Genomic DNA, 18,790 nt, shown 5'->3' with positions numbered 1-18,790 from the left:
CCTACTTCACTCTGCGACGTCACGAAGATGCGGTGGCGCTGCCGTCGATAGTGACTTTCGCGTGGTAGGCAAAACAACGCCTCACTCCCCTGCCTACCGCAGTTAGTGTATGGTTCGGGGTGCTCGGAAAAAAGCAAAATCACCATGCCGACTAGCTGTGTTGCCGTGGCGTGCACTGAAAGACACATAAAGGGAAGTTCAGTAAGCTTCCACAGGTTTCCAGTCCAAGAAGGTCGCCGTAAGCAGTGGGCGGCCGCGGTGAAGCGCGAAGGATGGATACCGATGCCGGCTCATCGAATATGCGGAAAACACTTCGTCACAGGTAAGCTGAAGCTGATGCAACTTTACACACTGTGATGTGCCTGCGCAAGAGTCACCATTAACTCTAATTTGACTTTCTTCGCGACATGTAAGTGCATCTAGCGCTGTGTTTGTATGTAGGGTGCGATTCCGAATGTAGTACGTACGTAACTACATACGTGCACGCAGACAACAAAGCATTTGTGTGATGCGAAGGCATTTTATTTGTTGTCGCAGGCTTAGGATGTGTTAACCTGTGCAAACAATTGCTAGAACAAGCCGTGTCACATACACAACTGTAGATATGCGTAGTCAGCGGCTGCGCGAACGAACAAAGTTGCACTCGGCGATGGTTTTGTTGTCGCGGCTAATCTAGCAATTTTAACCCGTACGAAAGGGATCGCTAACAAGTTTAGCCGTGTACACCTCGAACTGCTTTCCTTGGTTTCATGATGAAGAGAGTGCACGTGTTAACTGATAACCATTTGCTCGATCCCATCCGATTTTTTCTTTACCACGTGCATGGTCTATTCACAGCTAAGTAGCCGAGCGCCTTAACCACCGAGCATTCGCGGCGGGTACAGCTCGTAACTGTATAACGCACTCTAAAAGCGCAGAATGTAATTTCATCCTTGGTACACAGGAGAGCCATCAGACGATCCTCACCACCCCGATTATGTGCCGACAATATTCGCGCACAAGAACAAAAGGACTGCAGCAGCTGCTCGCCTGCAGCGCGCCAAGGCCCGAGCCCTCGCTCGAGAAGTGCAGGAACCAATGAACACTTGTAAGTAGATTATAAGCCTGCACTTAAATGTATCATGTATTTTTACTGCTTTTTCCCCGGTTGCAATCTTTAGCACTCAAGCTTCCTACACTTGCTGATGCTTTTGCATTTCATTTTTTTTTTGTCAGCACCCTCATCAGATGATCAAGTTATGGAAGCTGACGAAGCCATCAGTGATGTTGGTGAGCTGGTTGTGGTTCAGTTCTAATTAAGACAGCACTTTATTAACACAGCAGGTCATCTTTTATTATTGTATGCATCATGCTAGTTACATTATTTCAGATTCTCAGGATGAGTCCTCTCAGCTTGACATGGGAGCTACTTATTCACAGCATGCCGGTGCTGAAGGTAAGAAAGTAAAAACACGAGTATCTCAATGAACCATTCAGCTCATTCATATGCAGGCCTCGCAGCTGCACATGCATCATGGAGGGATGAAGAGATGCCATCTGCTACATCAAGCATGGGGGACGAGCTGCTCGTAGCAGTACCATGCTACATTTGCAGTAAGTGTTTTGCAGTTACGTGTGGCGTGCATCATTTATAGCCAATGCTCTTGTTTCAGAGCCAGCATATCAAGCTTTGGAAAGAAGAGCTGCTACTCTTGAAAAAGAAAACAAAAAGCAGGAGCGAGATATTGATGTCCTAAAAAAAGCACTGCATTATTCCAAAGAGAGGGCTGCAGAAGCAGAGCAGAATGTGCAGCAGGGACGCTTCTCTGCAAACTGTATCACGGAGCAGTGCGTGAGTGTGTACACAGGACTGCGAAGCAAAGCGCTTTTCCTCTCTTTTGTTTCACTTTTTAAAAATGTGGCTCTTTATATTCCAAATCGCTGCACTGTAGCAGATGCTGTTCTAGTTGTGCTAATGAAACTAAGGCTTGCGCTGCTGAACATTGACATCAGTCATCGTTTAGGGCTCTCAGAAACAACAGTGGCAAGGATAATGGTAAAGAACATACCAATCATAGCTTCTGAACTGAAGCGTTTCATTATTTGGCCTTCACGGGAGGACGCATGCAGAACAATGCCCATGATGGTGCGCAGGAAGTATCCGACATGCATGGCCATAATTGACTGCACCGAAGTACGAATTCAAAAACCATTAGGGTATTCTGCTAGGTCTAAAACCTATTCCCATTATAAAAGTTCCAATACTATCAAATTCATGGTCAGCATCACGCCATGCGGTGCTATTAGCTTTGTCACGAAATGCTGGGGAGGGCGGGCATCAGACAAGGAGATCATATTGAAGTCGGGCTTCTTGGACAAACTTCAGGAAGGAGACATTGTTTTGGCTGACAGAGGGTTTTTAATCAGAGAAGATGTTGCCCATCGAGGTGCCAGGTTAGAAGTGCCAGCCTTGACAAGAGGCAAAAGGCAACTTTCAGCTAAGGAAGTGGAAGATGCCCTGCACATCTCTAGAGTGCGTATTCATGTGGAGCGAGCCATTGGCCGCATTAAAGTGTTCCACATTCTCAGGGACCGACTGTCCATCACTATGCTGCGGCATGCAACAGACATTGTTGTAATTTGTGCTGCTATCACAAACATGAAACCTCGACTTGCATGAATATGAAGCAGAGCATGGCACAGCATCTTTTCGCTATATCGAATAAAAAGGAGCAGCAAATTGAGGAGTGTCAACATGCGAAGATTTTGCTGTGTCTTTGCTTGTGTTGTTTTAGATGTGTGTGCCGAGTGAATTGCTCTGGGACAAATTAAACATGCTATTGCGTCGCAATAACCAACGTACCTGCATTTATAAACTAATGATTGATGGCAAAGTTTTGTACGAGGCGGAACTGGCTGATGCTTTCAATAATTTTTTTACAAATATTAGTATGCCAGGAAGCTCCTCAAATGCATGTCAATATATCAGCATGCGGAATGCAAAATCAATATTTCTACAGCCAGTGAATGTACAGGAAGTAATTTCAACAATAAAAAATTAAACAACAGCAGCAGTAGGGATATCAACGAAATTCAAATAAAACCAGTCAAGTATGTCGCAGATGTCATTGCACCAGTCTTAACGCATATTTTTAATAAATGTCTGATGACATCGACATTTCCAGTGCAAATGCAAACCGCAAAAGTAGTAGTGCTTTTTCAAAAGGGAAGCCGAAATGAATTGGGCAATTACCATCCGGTGTCTATCTTACCTATATTTTCTAAGCCCCTTGAAAAAATATTACACTGTAGGCTTGTAAGCTTTGTTCATCACTGTGAGATAATAACAAAACACCAGTTTGGGTTTAGGAAGAATACGTCTACAGAATTAGCTCTGCTTCACCAGAAAGGGTATATTTTAACACAGTTTGAATGCAAGGCAATAGTACTCAGCCTATTTGTCGATTTTTCCAAGGCATTCGACCTCGTCAATCATGATGTTCTGCTGAAGCTGGACTTTCACGGTATACGAGGGTGTGGATTACAGTTATTGCAATCATATTTATCTCATCGATGTCAAGTAGTCCAAATAAGCAACTCACGATCACGAGTGCTGCCACTGCCTTGTGGTGTTTCACAAGGCAGCATATTGGGCCCCTTGCTATTTAACCTGTGTATAAATGACATTGTTAACATTAATCAGAACGCCAAATTTATTATTTTCGCAGATGATACCAGCATATTTTTTTCTGGTAATAACATCGATAAACTTATCACTGATTGCAATGATACCATAGTCAAACTGCAGCAATGGTCCTTATCCAATTACATGAACATTAACGAAAATAAAACAAAAGCAGTTCTCTTCCGGCCAAAAAATAAACCTGTTCCTCCTCATGCCGATATTGTTTTAAACTCTCATCCTGTTGACATTGTTGACCAGTTTAAATGTCTAGGCGTTATATTCACTGCCAATCTGCCCTGGGAATCGCATGTGAATTTTGTATTAGCCAAACTTGCTCGAATAACCGGTGTAGTCGGTCGTCTCCGATACATGCTTTCTACTAAAACCAAAATAATGCTTTATAATTTTTTTCTATCCACATGTCAAGTATTGCCAACTTGTCTGGGGCACTACTACTTTCTCTAACACACAAAAAATATTCCATATGCAAAAACGGTATCTACGCCACGTGTACAATGCTGGTTATAATGCAACCACTGCAGAATTCTTTCACAGGGCACATGTTATTACAGCTCACAAGCTATACCGCTACCGTTTGAGTGCTAGGTTTAAGTATGAAGTGAAAAAAAAATATTCATAGCCTCGATGCCTTGGCACATTTAGAAAGAAATGAGAAATGTTATAATACTAGACGTGGAGAAAACTGGAAGGTTGCTGTACCATGCTTGAATTCTGGTATGGAGCGTTTGTGTTTTTCTCTGCCATCTCTTTTAAACTATCATCAGTCACTGAATTTTGATTTATTTAGTTGTTCCACTCTTACACTTCGAGACCTGTTTGCTCATTGACTAACGTGACTTATCTATTCTGGTGTTTGTTTTATCTAGCTCAGGACTTTTTCTTTTCTTCTGCAATTATCAAGTGTCTTGATATGCTTATCGCTTGTTCATTCTTTTGTGCTGATGGTGTTTGATTGGTCTGGCTCAGGACTTTTTCTTTTATTTTGCTCTGTTCAAGTGCCTTGATTTGTTTATCGCTTGTTTATGCTCTGGTGCTGTCTAGACGCTGCCTTATATATGGATCTGCGGTCTCGTCAAGCTGCCAAGTGGCAGCTTTTTTTCCATAGCCCCTCCATCTGTAGCACCTGATGGAAAATAAAGATTTGATTTGTATGACTTCAAGGTTGTATGCTTTTTTTTTACAAAACTCCTGTAAGAGCCTGTCAAGGCCTTCAGTATTTATAAATAAAAAATAGTACCACTTCTGGTTTCTGCTTCTGAAATATACTGCAAGTATGGCAGAAGACTGCGACTGCTCTCTGGCAGGCACATTTCTGTGACCATCTGCACAGCCTGAGCCACGCAGTAATGAATGCCAGGCAAGTAAGACTGCGAAAGTGGAAAAACTTTATGCCGTGAGGCCACATTAAAAACAGCCAGGCTGCTATATTTCGGCCTCATGACTGCAAAGGGGCAGTTATGTGCTAACTTGGTGTGCTCGAAAAACCATGCTAATATACAGCTATCGTTAACTCAATGCAGCAAAAAGGAACCCAGGCACTTACTGAATTTTTAACGGCTCAAGAGGCAAGCAGGCAAAATCTGGCTGGTCACCCTTGTTTGCAACTGCTTTGTTGTAAGAGATGCAATACTGAGTAGATTTCTGAGAATGTTCCTTATCAACGAACAAAGTTCTTGCAATGTGAAAAGCAGCAGAAATTATGGTGGGTCTTCTGGATATGCTAGTAACTAAAGCAGCAAAGATAAAACAAAAATAAAGAACTCCACATCCCAGACTGGAGCTGAAGCAGTAACATAATCACTCATTTTGTGGGGCACGCACAAGCCATGTTCCTGGCCCTCTTCCACTTGCTCACACAAATATTCCTGCTACAAGAAATACAGGCATTTTCTAAGTACATGTAGGCAAACTCAGTGAGGCAACAGTTAGTACAACCGGGCTCCTTGATTTTCAGAACAAGCTCTTCCTGCACAGTCTCAACATAAACACTGCTCAACAGTCGCAACAGTCTGAAGGACACAGTAGCAACATGAGCTTTGACGTGAACATAGAACACATACATGAAATTGGCCAATGGACCTGAAACCACTGCATGCATCTGTAACGCACCACAGTCAGGAGCTTCCTTTCCCATTGAAGCTGAATGTCAAATACCATGCCCAAGTGAGCAAAGGTTGTGTACAGTGAAGTTCTTAGTTGCCAACCGGCCACTGAACGCTATCCTGGGTTACTACGTGGGAAAAGCATTGAAATTTGTTGAAAAAAATCTGGATGCAGTAAATTACTAGATGTATGCATAGCAACTGAGGTTAAAGAAAATGCTCAGCTTCTAGCCGGAGAGGTCTTCCAAGGTTACCATGTTGTAATTATTTTATACCACAGATTTGTTTCTGGTTCATGATTACATCCATCAAGTTTGGCAGGCATGTGAAGTTTCACTCCAGCGCCAATCTATAACATTTGCAGTTTCTGTGGCCTTAGCTCAGGCAATTTCAGTTGGCAACTTTAACGCAGCAGCGGCCTAGTCGTTTGAGCATCCGCTTGCGGGAGACATGGGGTTCGATCCCCAGTGCCGCCTGATACCCACCGGTGATACAATGGGTACAAGCTTCCCCTGCCTGGTGCTCGGCTTCTTTAGGATGAAATGCTTTAGAAATAGGTCTTTGACCCCACCTTGAGAAAATGAAAACCTTGTGGCATGGCACTTTTTGGCCAGAGATGCCGTTGCGCCATAAAAATTCATCATTATTACAGTTGGAAACTCTGGCTTTTCGATGTTACAAACATCCTCTGCACACAGTCATTAACAAAATTTTGAAGCTTCATTTTCGCTGTCGGACATCTTATGCAAGGATTTGTCTATTGGTACTTCAGCCTTGCAGCACAGCCTGCTAAGTGATAAGAATGAATGAACTGCATGCATGAAAAAAAAACATGACCAGTAGTATTTGCAGGCCAGCTTACAACAGAGCAGGAAGCACATGCTCGGCCCAAACAGCACGAGCTTTTTCTAAAAGAGGCTTGAAGAAGTGGCTGCTATATGGCACCTCCACAATTCCAAATTGGTGCGGCAACCACACCACAAAATGGCACACAGCTTTTCTACAAACGTGCAGCTGCGTCTGCACTTGTGTAAAATACGTGTGGGTCTCCAAAAGGGTCCCACTGGCACTCAAGTATGAGGCTTCCAATACTTGGTGGTGGGGCTCCTTAAGAGACCAGGGACATTTGATCTCCAGTAGGCCCACACCATGGCAACTGCAGTGCCACAGACCATCAGGGGTTGCACCAAGGAAGGGAGCCTGGGAAAAAATATTGTTGAGGTAAATTCATGCACCACATAAAATGAACAAGACCATGATCAAGTTCCTTACAAAGCCGCTAACTGAATGTGAATTGAACAGAAACATACATCTGTATCAATCACAAAGCCAATTTCATGGAGCTCGAAGTTGGCATGACGTGCTTTCATGAACTCCAGGTACTGCTCCTTGGCCACCTTCTCTTTGTCTGCACCCCATCTGACAGCCTCAATGTTGAGTGGGGGCCGCCGCTGCAGGACGCTGTCCAGAAGGCCCTGGACATTTGTGTCTGCCTTCAGTGTTCGGATCTAAAAAAAAGATGCAGCTATTTTAATTCACTTACTCCTATGCTCTCACTACAAGCAAATAGTTACAAGTACAAAAATGATTTCTCACCCTGTGCATAGTGGTGCCAGTGAGCCTTCCGTACCTAGCTTCATGCCACAACGGTGATTTGCTTGTTAGCCTCGTGGCTTTTTCTATTCGCTCAATTTCACTGAGCGGAAGAAACATATCCTCAAGGAAGTCTTCCTTTGTGCTTCGTGCTTTTCTAGCATTCCTGGGTGAAAAATTAAGCATAATTTTTTTCCACCCAAAGCATGCTGACTATATTTTGAAGTTGAACATCTCATTTCACCTCAATCAAATATTTTGCAAAAATTATCAAAGGTGCAGCACTCATTAAGCATGTCGATGGAACACTAAGTGACGTATAATTAGCCATGTCATTTACCAACTACCTTTCATGCACCAGCCGATAATCTCAGGGCTAGACATGCAGGCCTAACAAAGTGCCTACTCTGCCATGGCAAGAAAACTTCACTGCCATTTCTTTTTGCACTGTTTGCAGCTAAGTGCATGTACATTTATTTCACTTGTTTCAAATGTCCACCTTCTAGCATTGCAGTGTGTTCTGCTATTGTTACTGCTTTTAATAGATACTCCTATTCATGTTTCTTTTCTTGTACAGCTTGCGTTGCAAATGAATGTGCTAGAGGTTGAGATCTAGAGTCATGCACTCACTTCTCGCATGATCACAAAAGGCAGCAGAAATTATGGGATACATTGTTTTTCCGAAAGAGTAGATACAGGGTTGTCCATTCCTAGCTTGAACATGCGAGAGGTGCAGCAGTGCTTTTCGGATTGCCAGTGCGTCCAACATGGCTATGCATCAAAGCAAAGTGGAACAAGAGTAAAAGGTTCTAGAGCTGGTGCTTCTAATCGTATACCACTTTGCTTTGATGCACACGTGTAATGTACAGACTAGCGTCCTTAAGAGCGCAGCCATGACATGCCGCTCGCGCGTTCAATCTAGAAATGGACGCCCCTGTACTTTGGTTTAAAAATTCTGCTGCTAGCATTAGCTGCCTGATGCAGCACAGAAACTCGCGTATCAAGAAAGAGGTCTATATCAAATAAAAGCAAGCAATAGCAGAACATGGACAGCCTGGGTTGATCCTGACCTATTACTGAATTGTGCATGACAGTGGCAACCAGAATTTGCAAATGAGCAAACATATAACAAAACATACTAATGCATGCAAGCTCCTGTTTTTGGGCAAATATGCTTTCATGAAGACACTTGATGGCACTGAAACGTGAGAAATGTACCTTAAAAACGTGTACATTTCTTCATCCTCTGAAGCAGAGTCTGTCCTCTGAATCTGTCTTCGGAATGCTTCTCAGAACTACAGCACTTGAGCTTGCCTTCCTCAAGCGCTGAAATATTTCTATGTCTCTCGCGTCATAGGTCTCAGAAGTGTGATTGGCTTCCGCAGCAAGTTTTCGTGCCTTCCTGCCGGGCTTGCTCAAGTTGAGCTGGTCAACTGGGACCATGGTGGCCTAAAATGTAACACAATTATGTACAATAATAACATGATGCAGGTATTAGTTGTTTCAAGAAAGCTTTCTCATGTCAATGTTAAATTTACCTTTTTGGACACAGCTGCATGCCAAGCACATGGCTGCGAGGTGCATGAGACATCTGCACGCTCCAGAGCGGCTGCCTCGAGCACAAACAGTAGTGCAGCAACATGGCTGCACACTTCACCTAGCCTGCATAACAAAGCACTCGATGATCACCCTGATATAAGAAGGATTTAGTGGAAGAAGTCAACTTACCCAGCTTTGCACTGGCAGTGGCCTGCCAGTATTTGTCCTGATGTGTCGTTAACACACACCCATGTATCGTGGCCTTTTGCAGCCGCGGTTTGCGAGGGCATGACCTCGGCGCGCACAAAACTTATTTGCACATCACCTGGCCTCCACAGGCGACACTTTCGGACCAGTCCTGCAGACGGAGGATAGTGAAGAACACCAGGAGATTAAAAAATGTACTTGTAATCCCAATGTTCCCATCCAAAGGCACAGCGAGGGAAAAAAAATTAAAATGCATAAAATATCTAGCCTTAGAGGAGAACGGTAGTTTCTGACTTATGAAGCTGTACCTACATCAGATATAGACTTATCTGATAACCGGTTGGTCTGCAGAGTTTGGCGTCTAGGAGGTGTCCCGCAGTACGCAAGCTACCGTGGAAGGCGCCAGATTAAATTCGTGCACGCGCAATTTTTAACGTATCCACACATCACGCAGCACACGATGTGTGCGTTGCCGCCGCTGCTCGCGCTGGCTGAAGGCATCCCGCTACTGCGCTACCGCAGCGAGTCAATTAGAAGAAACAGTTGACAAGTATTCTTGCGGGAATATGATAATTTTCTTTTTGTTCTTTGAAATGCGGTAGGTAACACCGACAGCGATGCCACAAACGCACAAAACGGATACAAACGCCACACAATTAACGTGGCGATTTCAACCGTCTAAAACGAGGGACTACATAGCCATACGGTCCCTACGGCGCGTTGGCGCTGCTACCGTTGCCGTGCTTACCTACACTTATCTGCCGTGCAGTCGTAAGTGCCATGCGATGGTGCTATAACCAATGAAGTACTGTGCGGAATGCTTGGTTCGCGCCATGCTGAGCGGTCTGCGCGCCCTGCTTGTTTACGTACGAGAAGACACATCGGCCACTTACCTGACTCAAAGTAGTTGTAAGCCTCCAGAGCTTTGTAGTTCTCAACGTTTTCCGCAGTGAATTTGCTCGGTGAAAACAGCAGATATACAACAACGTTGCTCATCTTCACCGGCGGACACCGACGCTTCCCTTCTGCGCCTTGTACCCACTCGCTTTCCGGTACGGTGTACGGGTCCGGACGCTGCGCACCGTATACATGGAGCTTCTCCATGTACTGCTTTTGGTCCGCACCGCTCAGGCTCACGACATAATCGCTCGCGGACAGCATGGTCGATCAAGCAGACAAAAAAAGCACATACAGCTCACTCTCGCTAGCTTGGTCGCACTGTAACTGAATGTAGCTTCGCAGCCTTTTGCCTACCACGAGGTCGCTAGCGACTGCAGCGCCACCTACACCAACTCGTTTGTTTGTAAACATGAAGGAGGTCCATAAGCATCTAGCTTCTCGCCCACTAGGGTCTTGAGGCCTTATCTTGAATGTTTATTACTCAGTAATATCGCCTGATGTTACCGAATAGAAAATATAACTCGAATTTTAAAGTTACTGTTAGTGAGGGCGAGGGTGTGGGAGAGTTGACGATGTGAGGGCGAGCGTGAAGGAGGGCCATGGATTCAAAACTGAGGGGGAGGGAGGAAAAGTGAAAACGAGGGTATTTTCCAACCTCTGGTCATCGTACCACCCTCGCCTATTCACTACGAATTTACGGCGCCGCGGCAATTCAAACCACACATGGTGGACAGTCGCAGAGTGGTGACGCCGGGATGACAGCTAGCTAGTGGCCAGGTTCTCGGCGAAATAAACATGGACAAAGGTTGGCATCTGCTTTACTCCTGATCATGTCGGCTGGCAGCTGGCGAGAGCAGCTGGCACAGGTGCTTGCGGGCCGCTGCTTTTTCTCGCATGTTAGAGGGAGATGCCGAATTGAAGTTGCGCCAAGCTTGGCTGCAAGCCCACACTTGCAATAATTTTTTGAACATACATCCTTCAGCGGGCAAGACTGTCTGAGTGTTTGAACGTGATACGATTTTGGCGGAACTAATGAAGGAGGCAGAAAATTAAAACTGGTTTAGCTGCGCATTGTGAATGTTGCAATCTCGTGGAAGTTGGACTGAATTTGAAGAGCCTAAATTCAAGCGATACTAGAAAACGGCGTTTATGCGTTTGAATTTGGCACAGACGTTAATATTTATTTTTCATTTGTCGCGACCTGTGAAGAGCCATCGTATTAAAAACTAGCGCTTAAGAACACAGACAGAGGACGAGACGAGACACACTGAAGGCACTAAACTTACAACTGAATTTTATTAGAAAGTAAGCAGTGAATTTATACAATACACCTACACGCGCAAGGACCTCCTGTCAAACACAGATGTACTGCAATCACAAACATACGATAAAACAAATAAAAAAAGACGGACATGAAACACCCTTCCAAGGCACGTGCGCTATCGTAAACCCCGCTACCCACACTGAAGCAAGCTCATTTCCCTGCACGACAATTTAATGGAGGTTTTGCTCACTCTTCCATCGCCCTTTAATAGAATGTGGAATGCCTCAGCGATCTCTCTTGTGCGCTGGTCATCATGTACAAACAGCACTGGAGTGTCAACAAAAAACGGAGAACAATTACGCGCGAGGCTGTGTTGTGCTACATTTGGATTTTCTTTGCTGCTGACGGAATTGGCATGTTCTGCGAGGCGAACATTGATACAGGTTTGCTTGATACATGTCAGATACATTGATACAGGTCAGGTTTGTTTGTAAAAATCTGGGGTCTGCATAGGTTCCTGAGTAGCCCCAGTTCTTAGTAACATTTTTCTAGGAAAGGTTGACAGAAGGGTTTTAATGCGGGCCAGCTGGTACATTGTAAATTTAAAATAACCAGTCACAAAAAACAAGAGAACGAGGGTTCACGCCAGAACGACTGCCACCAGTCGTTGTGGCTTGAACACTGGTTCTCTTCTCCCTTGTCTTTTGTGACTCGTTATTTTCAATTTAGAAGGTTTACAGACTAGTGGGGGAAGAGCTGGCCGGAAGTAACACTCGCATTTTCCGCTATGTCGACAATTTTTTGGTACTAGGCAGGTCTCCATGCCCAGAAATTACTTATCACGTTCTCGAGTGACTTAGTACTACTTACAGAAACTTGGCTAAATCCATCAATAACTGATCACGAAATATTGCCTTCACTCCCTCACTTTGATATCTTTCGCAAAGGTAGACCCGGCAATGCGCGCGGTGGCGGTGTTCTAATCGCCGCAAACCGATCGCTGCGCTGCACGCTCGTTAATATCTCGTCCCCTTTAGAAATAATCTGGATATGTTGCAATGCTACCTTTCCGCGCTTCCTAACTGGTGTTTGCTATCGACCCCCAACTACAGACGACTCTTTCTTACCTTTATTTTACGAATCATTGCAAGCTATAACAACCATGTATCATAACACCCCCGTCGTTCTTTTTGGTGACTTCAATTATCCCTCGATAAACTGGACTAACCCTGCTTCCACCTTGTCAAAGTGCAACAACGAATGTGAATTCATGAACACGTGCCTGACTTTCGGTCTATCACAGCTGGTCACAGAACCTACACGCATTACAGACCACTCCTCTAATATCCTGGACCTCATTTTAACAACCCAGGCCGATATTTTTTCTTCGCTTATCTTTCTCCCGTCCCCGAGCGATCACGCTGTAATCTGTGGCTCTTTCCACTGCAGTTCACTCAAAAGCCAAAAAAACAAGAAAAAACTGACTCTTTATGGTAAAGGTGATTATGCAGGTATGAATACAGAGTTGGCATCTTTTTGCGACACCTTCGCGGCCAGTTATAAAGAGCGTCCTGTTGATACTAACTGGCAACTTTTTAAAACCGAAATGCTCCATCTAATCGCAAAGTACATTCCCACTATCACAATAACAGAGCGTGCACAGTCGCCATGGTTCAATTCTGTACTAAACCTGTTGAATAACAAGAAAAAAAGGCTCTTTCGCATTGCAAAGCATTCAAACAACGACGCTGCATGGGATAAGTATTTTCGCGCCGCCAGCGAGTAGAAAAAATCTTTATATACCGCCAAACACAACTTTTTCAACAACACTCTGCCCTCTATGCTGCGTAACGACCCAAAACAGTTCTGGAAAACAATCAATCCTTCAGTTTCAACCAGTATTTCTTTGTTCCATAACGACGGCTACAATGTTCCTGAACACGAAGTTGCTGGTGTACTAAACGATGCATTTTGCGCTGTCTTCACCAATGAGACATTTGTGCACCTCCCTTCACCCCCGAATTTGCTCATCCTAAAATGTATCCCATAACTTTCGACCCATTCGGTATCTCTAATGTAATCGACAAACTAAAAATTCATCCGCCGTGGGAACAGATGGCATTAATGCCAAAGTGCTAAAAGATACTAAAGTAGTCAGTAGTTTTGTTTTGTCACTCATATTTCAGCAATCGCTAACTAGTGGTGCCATTCCTGCTGACTGGAGGATTGGGAAGGTCGTTCCTGTCTTCAAAAAAGGTAACCGTTCATGCCCCACCAACTACAGACCAATATCTATCACAAGTGTTTGTTCAAAAATCATGGAGCATATTATTTATTCCCAGGTATATGGGAATGCATCTTTCCTTTCATCGGTCAACTTTTTTCACCCCAATCAGCATGGCTTCCGTCAAGGTCACTCTTGTGAATCACAGCTTGCTCTTTTCCTTCATGACATTCACACCAACCTTGACCTTAATACACCCACTGACGCATTTTTTTTAGATTTCGAGAAAGCATTCGACAAAGTATTGCATCGTCACCTGCTACTCAAACTGTCATGCCTTAATTTAGACTCTTGTGTGCTCACCTGGATCAGCAGTTTTCTAACCAATCGTCTCCAGTTTGTTGTCGCCAACTCCCATTCATCCGCTCTCTCCCATGTCCGGTCGGGTGTTCCTCAAGGTACTGTTTTAGGCCCCCTTCTTTTCCTAATTTATATTAATGACCTGCCAAATAACATGTCATCGAACATACGCCTGTTTGCCGACGATTGTGTGATTTACCGCTCCATAAATAACCAATCAGATGTTGCCGTCCTACAGAACGACCTCGTTAAAGTGCAAGAGTGGTGCGATACCTGGCTCTTGAAACTAAATGTCAATAAAACCTTTGTAGTCTCTTTTCACCGCCGACGTAACTACTCACCTCCCAACTACCTCCTTTACGGTTGTCCCATAACTCAAACCGACAATATTAAGTACCTAGGTGTCCATATCTCCAGTGACCTATCCTGGCACAGTCATGTTACTAATATAGCTAACTCAGCCAATCGCGTCCTTGGCTACTTACGGCGTAACTTTTCCTTAGCACCCCCTTCCGTCAAACTAATTGCCTATATATCACTTGTCCGACCTAAACTAGAGTACGCTAGTTCTATATTCGATCCTCACCAAACCAACCTGTCGAATTTACTGGAATCTATTCAAAATCGCGCTTCGCGATTTATTCTTTCAGAGTACTCATATCGCGCTAGTGTAACTGGACTAATATCTCGACTTGAACTTCGTACCCTAGCATCCCGTCGTCAACTAGCTCGCCTTTCTCTTTATCATACATTTTTTCACAGCTTGCCACCGAACAACGCACTCATCCGCCCAGCCCATCGTTTATCCCGTCACAGCCATCTCAAAGCAGTCTACCCCCAGCGCGCCCATACCACAACGTTCCAAAAATCATTTTTCCTCCGTACTGCCCTGGGCTGGAACGACCTTCCCGGCCATATCGCTTCCCTTGAAGATCTTCAACAATTCAAGACTGCCATCGAAAATCATTTTTTTTTGTCATAACTGCCGTACTCCCCGCCCACCCCTCATGTAATAACCCTTAAATGGGGCCTTTGAAGACTTAATAAATAAAATAAATAAATAAAATAAATGAAGTTCCTCATCAAAGATCCTTGCAGTTTCTCGATTTTAAACTAACCTTTGAACATGGAGCATGACTGTTGGGAGTACTCCCATCGGAGCGAGAAACCTTTATTCAACTACAGTTATTTTCATTCTAAACTTGTAGAAACTGGTATTCTTAAGAACCGCATTGGTATGGCCGTGAAGAAATCTTGACCCCATAGAATGGGATGCAGCCTCCTCCCACAGGTCTGCAGGTGCAGGGATGCAGGTTGCCCGGAGGCTTTAATCGTGTCCTGTGCGGCAAAAAATGCCTAAAACGCTGATGACATCCGGGCTCCCCTCCGAACTCTGCTCTGGTCCAAAAGAAAGGGAGCTGACAGTTTTGCCGTATATTCACGCCTTGTATCACCGGCTTAAAAGACTAGAGGCCTGATACGGAGTAAGCTTGTTTTGTTTTTTTCTGCTCGCAATAAACTGGGAAAAGTAGGGGCTGCATTACAGAGGAAACACGAGGGGAAGATTAGCAAGACGCAATGCAATATTAACATGGGAACAAATATGTTACCTGTAAGAAAGGCGTAGTATACCTTATCCCTTTGTCCTGCGGGCGTATATACATCGGCCAGACTAGGTGGTGTATCAATGTTCGCCTCACAGAGCATGCCAATTCCGTAGGCAGCAAAGAAAATAGAAATGCAGCACAAAACTGCCTCGCATGTAATTCTCCGTTTTTTTTTTGACACTGCAGTGCTGTTTGTACATGATGACCAGCGCACAAGAGAGATCGCTGAGGCATTCCACATTCTCAAAAATTGCGATGGATGTGTGAGCAAAACCTTTATTAACTTGTCGTGCAGAAAAATGAGGTTGATTCATTGTGGGTAGCGGGGTTTACTATAGCGCATGTGCCTTGGAAGGGTGTTTCATGTTCCTTCTTTTTTTTATTGGTTTATCGTATGTTTGTGATTGCAGTACATCTGTGTTAAACAGGACGGCCTTGCACGCGTGTGTGTACAGTATAAATTCACTGCCTAATTTCGAATAAAATTGACTTGTAAGTTCAGCGCTATCAGTTTGTCTCGTCCCCTGTATTTTTGAGCGCTGGTTTTTAACACGATATATTACCACCAACTCGCCCAATCCTCAGTTCTTCTACAGTGAAGAGCAGCAGCCAAGCCTGGCGACGACAGCACCTGAATTTTGTGACTTCTACACTGTCGAGTCTGTGGAGGAAGACGAAGACCTAGTGGGTGGCTACGTGTCTGCTTCTAGGTCTGTGTTTTCGCTTTTCGCTGTCTTCTCGCGTGTGGCGTGGGTCGGACAGTGCCCTCCGTGAGACCGAATGCTGACGACGCCCCTGCGGAGAAATTCCCCGCCAGGTGGGCGCATTCTCAAGTGAGAAAACCCAACCGGAACCCTCAGGGGCGAGCTAGGCTTAGCTCGGCGCTGCCGAGCGAGGCCGCGCTACGCGTCTGCATGGATTCTGCGTTGTCGACGACAGCTACGCGGATGCCCGCTGTGTTGCCACCTGACGCAGCCTCCACCTCCACGCAATCGTCAGCGCCTCTGGGCCTCCAGCCTACGCCGTCTTCCGATGCTACGACTTTGGCCTGTGACATGGACTGCTCCACCGCCTCCGTGCCCGTGGCACTCCCTCAAGAAACTGTGCCCGTCGCGCCAGTTCAGTATTCCCACCAAGGGCCGTCACCAGCGTCTGAGCCCCCTCCACAGATGCCTCCCGTGAGTCAAGGCTCTCTTCCGCCTGCTGCCAACTTGTTCCGCGTTACCATCAAGCCTACATTGCGCTTTGATATGACTGCCATTCCTGCCCGGAATGTTCAAGCCACAATTGAACACGCTCTTGGCTCTTTGAACTACTGCTGGTTTGTCGTCCATCGCCCATCGAAAACCATCACGGTAAACTTGTCATCCTTGATGGACGCGCAGAAACTTTGCGCAGTTACGCGGATCCCCTGGATGACAGCAAGCATGTCCCGGTGCAAATATATTTTGCATCTGGTCCTGACACACTCCGCTGCATGGTTTATCATGTCGACAGCACGAGCCCTCCCGAGGAGGTGCGCGCAAATATTCGCTGCTCAAATCACGTTGTACTGCAAGCACGGCCGGGTACTGCAAGCACGGCATGGGTTGCCGGGGCTCGTACCTGCTCATGCTGCAAGGCCTGTTGTCTCGCCCGAAGTACCTTACCTACTACGGTGCGATCGTCAAACCACAGCCCTTCCGACCTCGTCGTATTTTTGTTATCACTGCCACAAAGAAGGACATATGCAAAATACCTGCCCTAATCCAGCAGCTGTGGCCGACATGAATGAACCAACAGTTCTTTGTGCCCTGTGCAAATCGCCGGACCATGACATTCGCTCTTCCGCTTGTCCAAAGAAGAAGCAAGCGAAGAAGTTTCACAAGTCGCCTCCAAAAATGGATGTTCCTACAAGTAATCGCTTTGCAGCTCTCGCATGTGACGACAACGACTTCCCTGAACTTCCTTTATCCGAGCCCGCTGCTCACCATACGTCTCCTCACTAGCGTACATATACACAAGCGGCTCACCTTCCCGGATCAAATGGTACGCCAAAACGTCCAGTGCATACATCACATGTGGATACCACAGATGAAGACACAACTTTAGACAATGCAATTGCGGAGGCTCGCCGCCGACTAGACGAACTCACCCAGCGCCGGGAACAGCGTCGTTCTCAATCCTCTCGAAGAATTCTAATAACTCGGGAGCAATCATCAGAGGAATCAACTAGGGTAAGCACTGGGCCACAATCAGGCGCCGACCACCTGTTAGCCGTGACTACCCCGACAGTGGATAAGATATTAGCGCTGATGAAGCAGGTGACATCCCTCATCGTGGAAGCTCTTCGGCCTCGTCATGGATAGCGCATCATCATCGGTGGTGGTGCAACGGAACTGTCGAGGAATCGCTAATAAGGCCTCTGAAGTGAACATCCGCCTTCGCGATGGAAAGCCGAGGGCATGGGCGTTTCTACTGCAAGAGCATAATGCACTCCTACGCCTTTCAGGTTTCTGCGCATACCATTGGCCCTCTATCCATGATCGCCGTTGCACCGCCTCCTCCCTCAGCCCAGGTAAACCTGCAATTTATATTCACAGTTCAGTTCCGCACACACCGCTCGACCTTTCACGGTGGTGCAACACACGTCAAGAGGTTGTCGACCTTCTCGTAAAACCTGCACGCACACCCCTTGTCCTAGTTTCTTTTTATAGTCGTCCTGGCTCCGCATCTCCCAAACTGGGATGGGTTCGTTTTCTACATTTTATCAACTCGGGTATCCCTATTCTAGTTGGTGGTGACTTCAACGGCGCACACACTGCTGGGGTTACCCATCGGATTCCGAAAGGGGTGCACACGTCAAAGGGAGCTTTTCGGATCATTCCTTTCAACTTTTAAACCACCCGAATACTTCTACCCGCCCACGAGGTGGCCCCGTATTCCCCTGATTTGACTTGGTGGTTAGGCCCCGGTAACCCTCGTTGGGCTGTTGATTCGGATACTTGGGGTAGCGATCACAGCCCTATTTTTATCTCCCTCACGCCTACGCGTCTACGGAAAATATGCCGCACTGTACGAATAACGTCATGGGACTCTGTACGCGCCGACAATCATTTATCTACATTCAACCCCTCTTCAGCACAGTCTACTCTCTCTGATGTTCTCGCTACTCACACTATTACCACTACTGTAAATGAAGACGACCCAAACCCGGACATACATCTCTTGAATCTGTGGGCTCTTCGTCGCCAGGCGGATCTTTACGCTACTCGTCACCCCGATGACCCATCGGCTCTTCCTACTATTCACCGCGCAACCGCACGGGCG

General features: G+C 45.7%; 3 protein-coding genes across 4 annotated transcripts in view; 1 reads left to right on the top strand and 2 right to left on the bottom strand.

The window, feature by feature from the left end:
• LOC144123446 (uncharacterized) overlaps positions 1–18,790 on the bottom strand; it is a 775,538-nt gene that overhangs the window by 60,193 nt on the left and 696,555 nt on the right. The window lies entirely within an intron of this gene.
• Positions 283–5,694, top strand: LOC144126316 (uncharacterized). Its single transcript, XM_077660400.1, has 6 exons — positions 283–322; positions 944–1,087; positions 1,216–1,269; positions 1,370–1,435; positions 1,492–1,593; positions 1,653–5,694. The coding sequence occupies exons 1-6, from the start codon at positions 283–285 to the stop codon at positions 2,657–2,659; spliced, it is 1,413 nt and encodes a 470-aa protein (XP_077516526.1). The 3' UTR covers positions 2,660–5,694.
• Positions 6,635–10,377, bottom strand: LOC144124464 (uncharacterized). Of its 2 annotated transcripts, XM_077657143.1 has the most exons (7): positions 10,020–10,377; positions 9,109–9,277; positions 8,919–9,042; positions 8,599–8,829; positions 7,384–7,546; positions 7,098–7,295; positions 6,635–6,987 (listed from the first exon to the last, which is right to left on the bottom strand). In XM_077657143.1, exons 1-4 carry the CDS (start codon positions 10,285–10,287, stop codon positions 8,620–8,622), a joined length of 771 nt encoding a protein of 256 aa, XP_077513269.1. In that variant the 5' UTR covers positions 10,288–10,377; the 3' UTR covers positions 6,635–6,987; positions 7,098–7,295; positions 7,384–7,546; positions 8,599–8,619. The 2 variants fall into 2 exon arrangements, with proteins under 2 accessions (XP_077513269.1, XP_077513268.1); XM_077657142.1 differs by having other exon boundaries at positions 6,635–7,295.

The sequence above is a fragment of the Amblyomma americanum genome, chromosome 3 (assembly GCF_052857255.1).
Source record: "Amblyomma americanum isolate KBUSLIRL-KWMA chromosome 3, ASM5285725v1, whole genome shotgun sequence".
NCBI lineage: Eukaryota > Metazoa > Arthropoda > Arachnida > Ixodida > Ixodidae > Amblyomma > Amblyomma americanum.
Note: the sequence above shows the minus strand (reverse complement) of the source record. Positions and strands in the feature narration are given on the sequence as shown.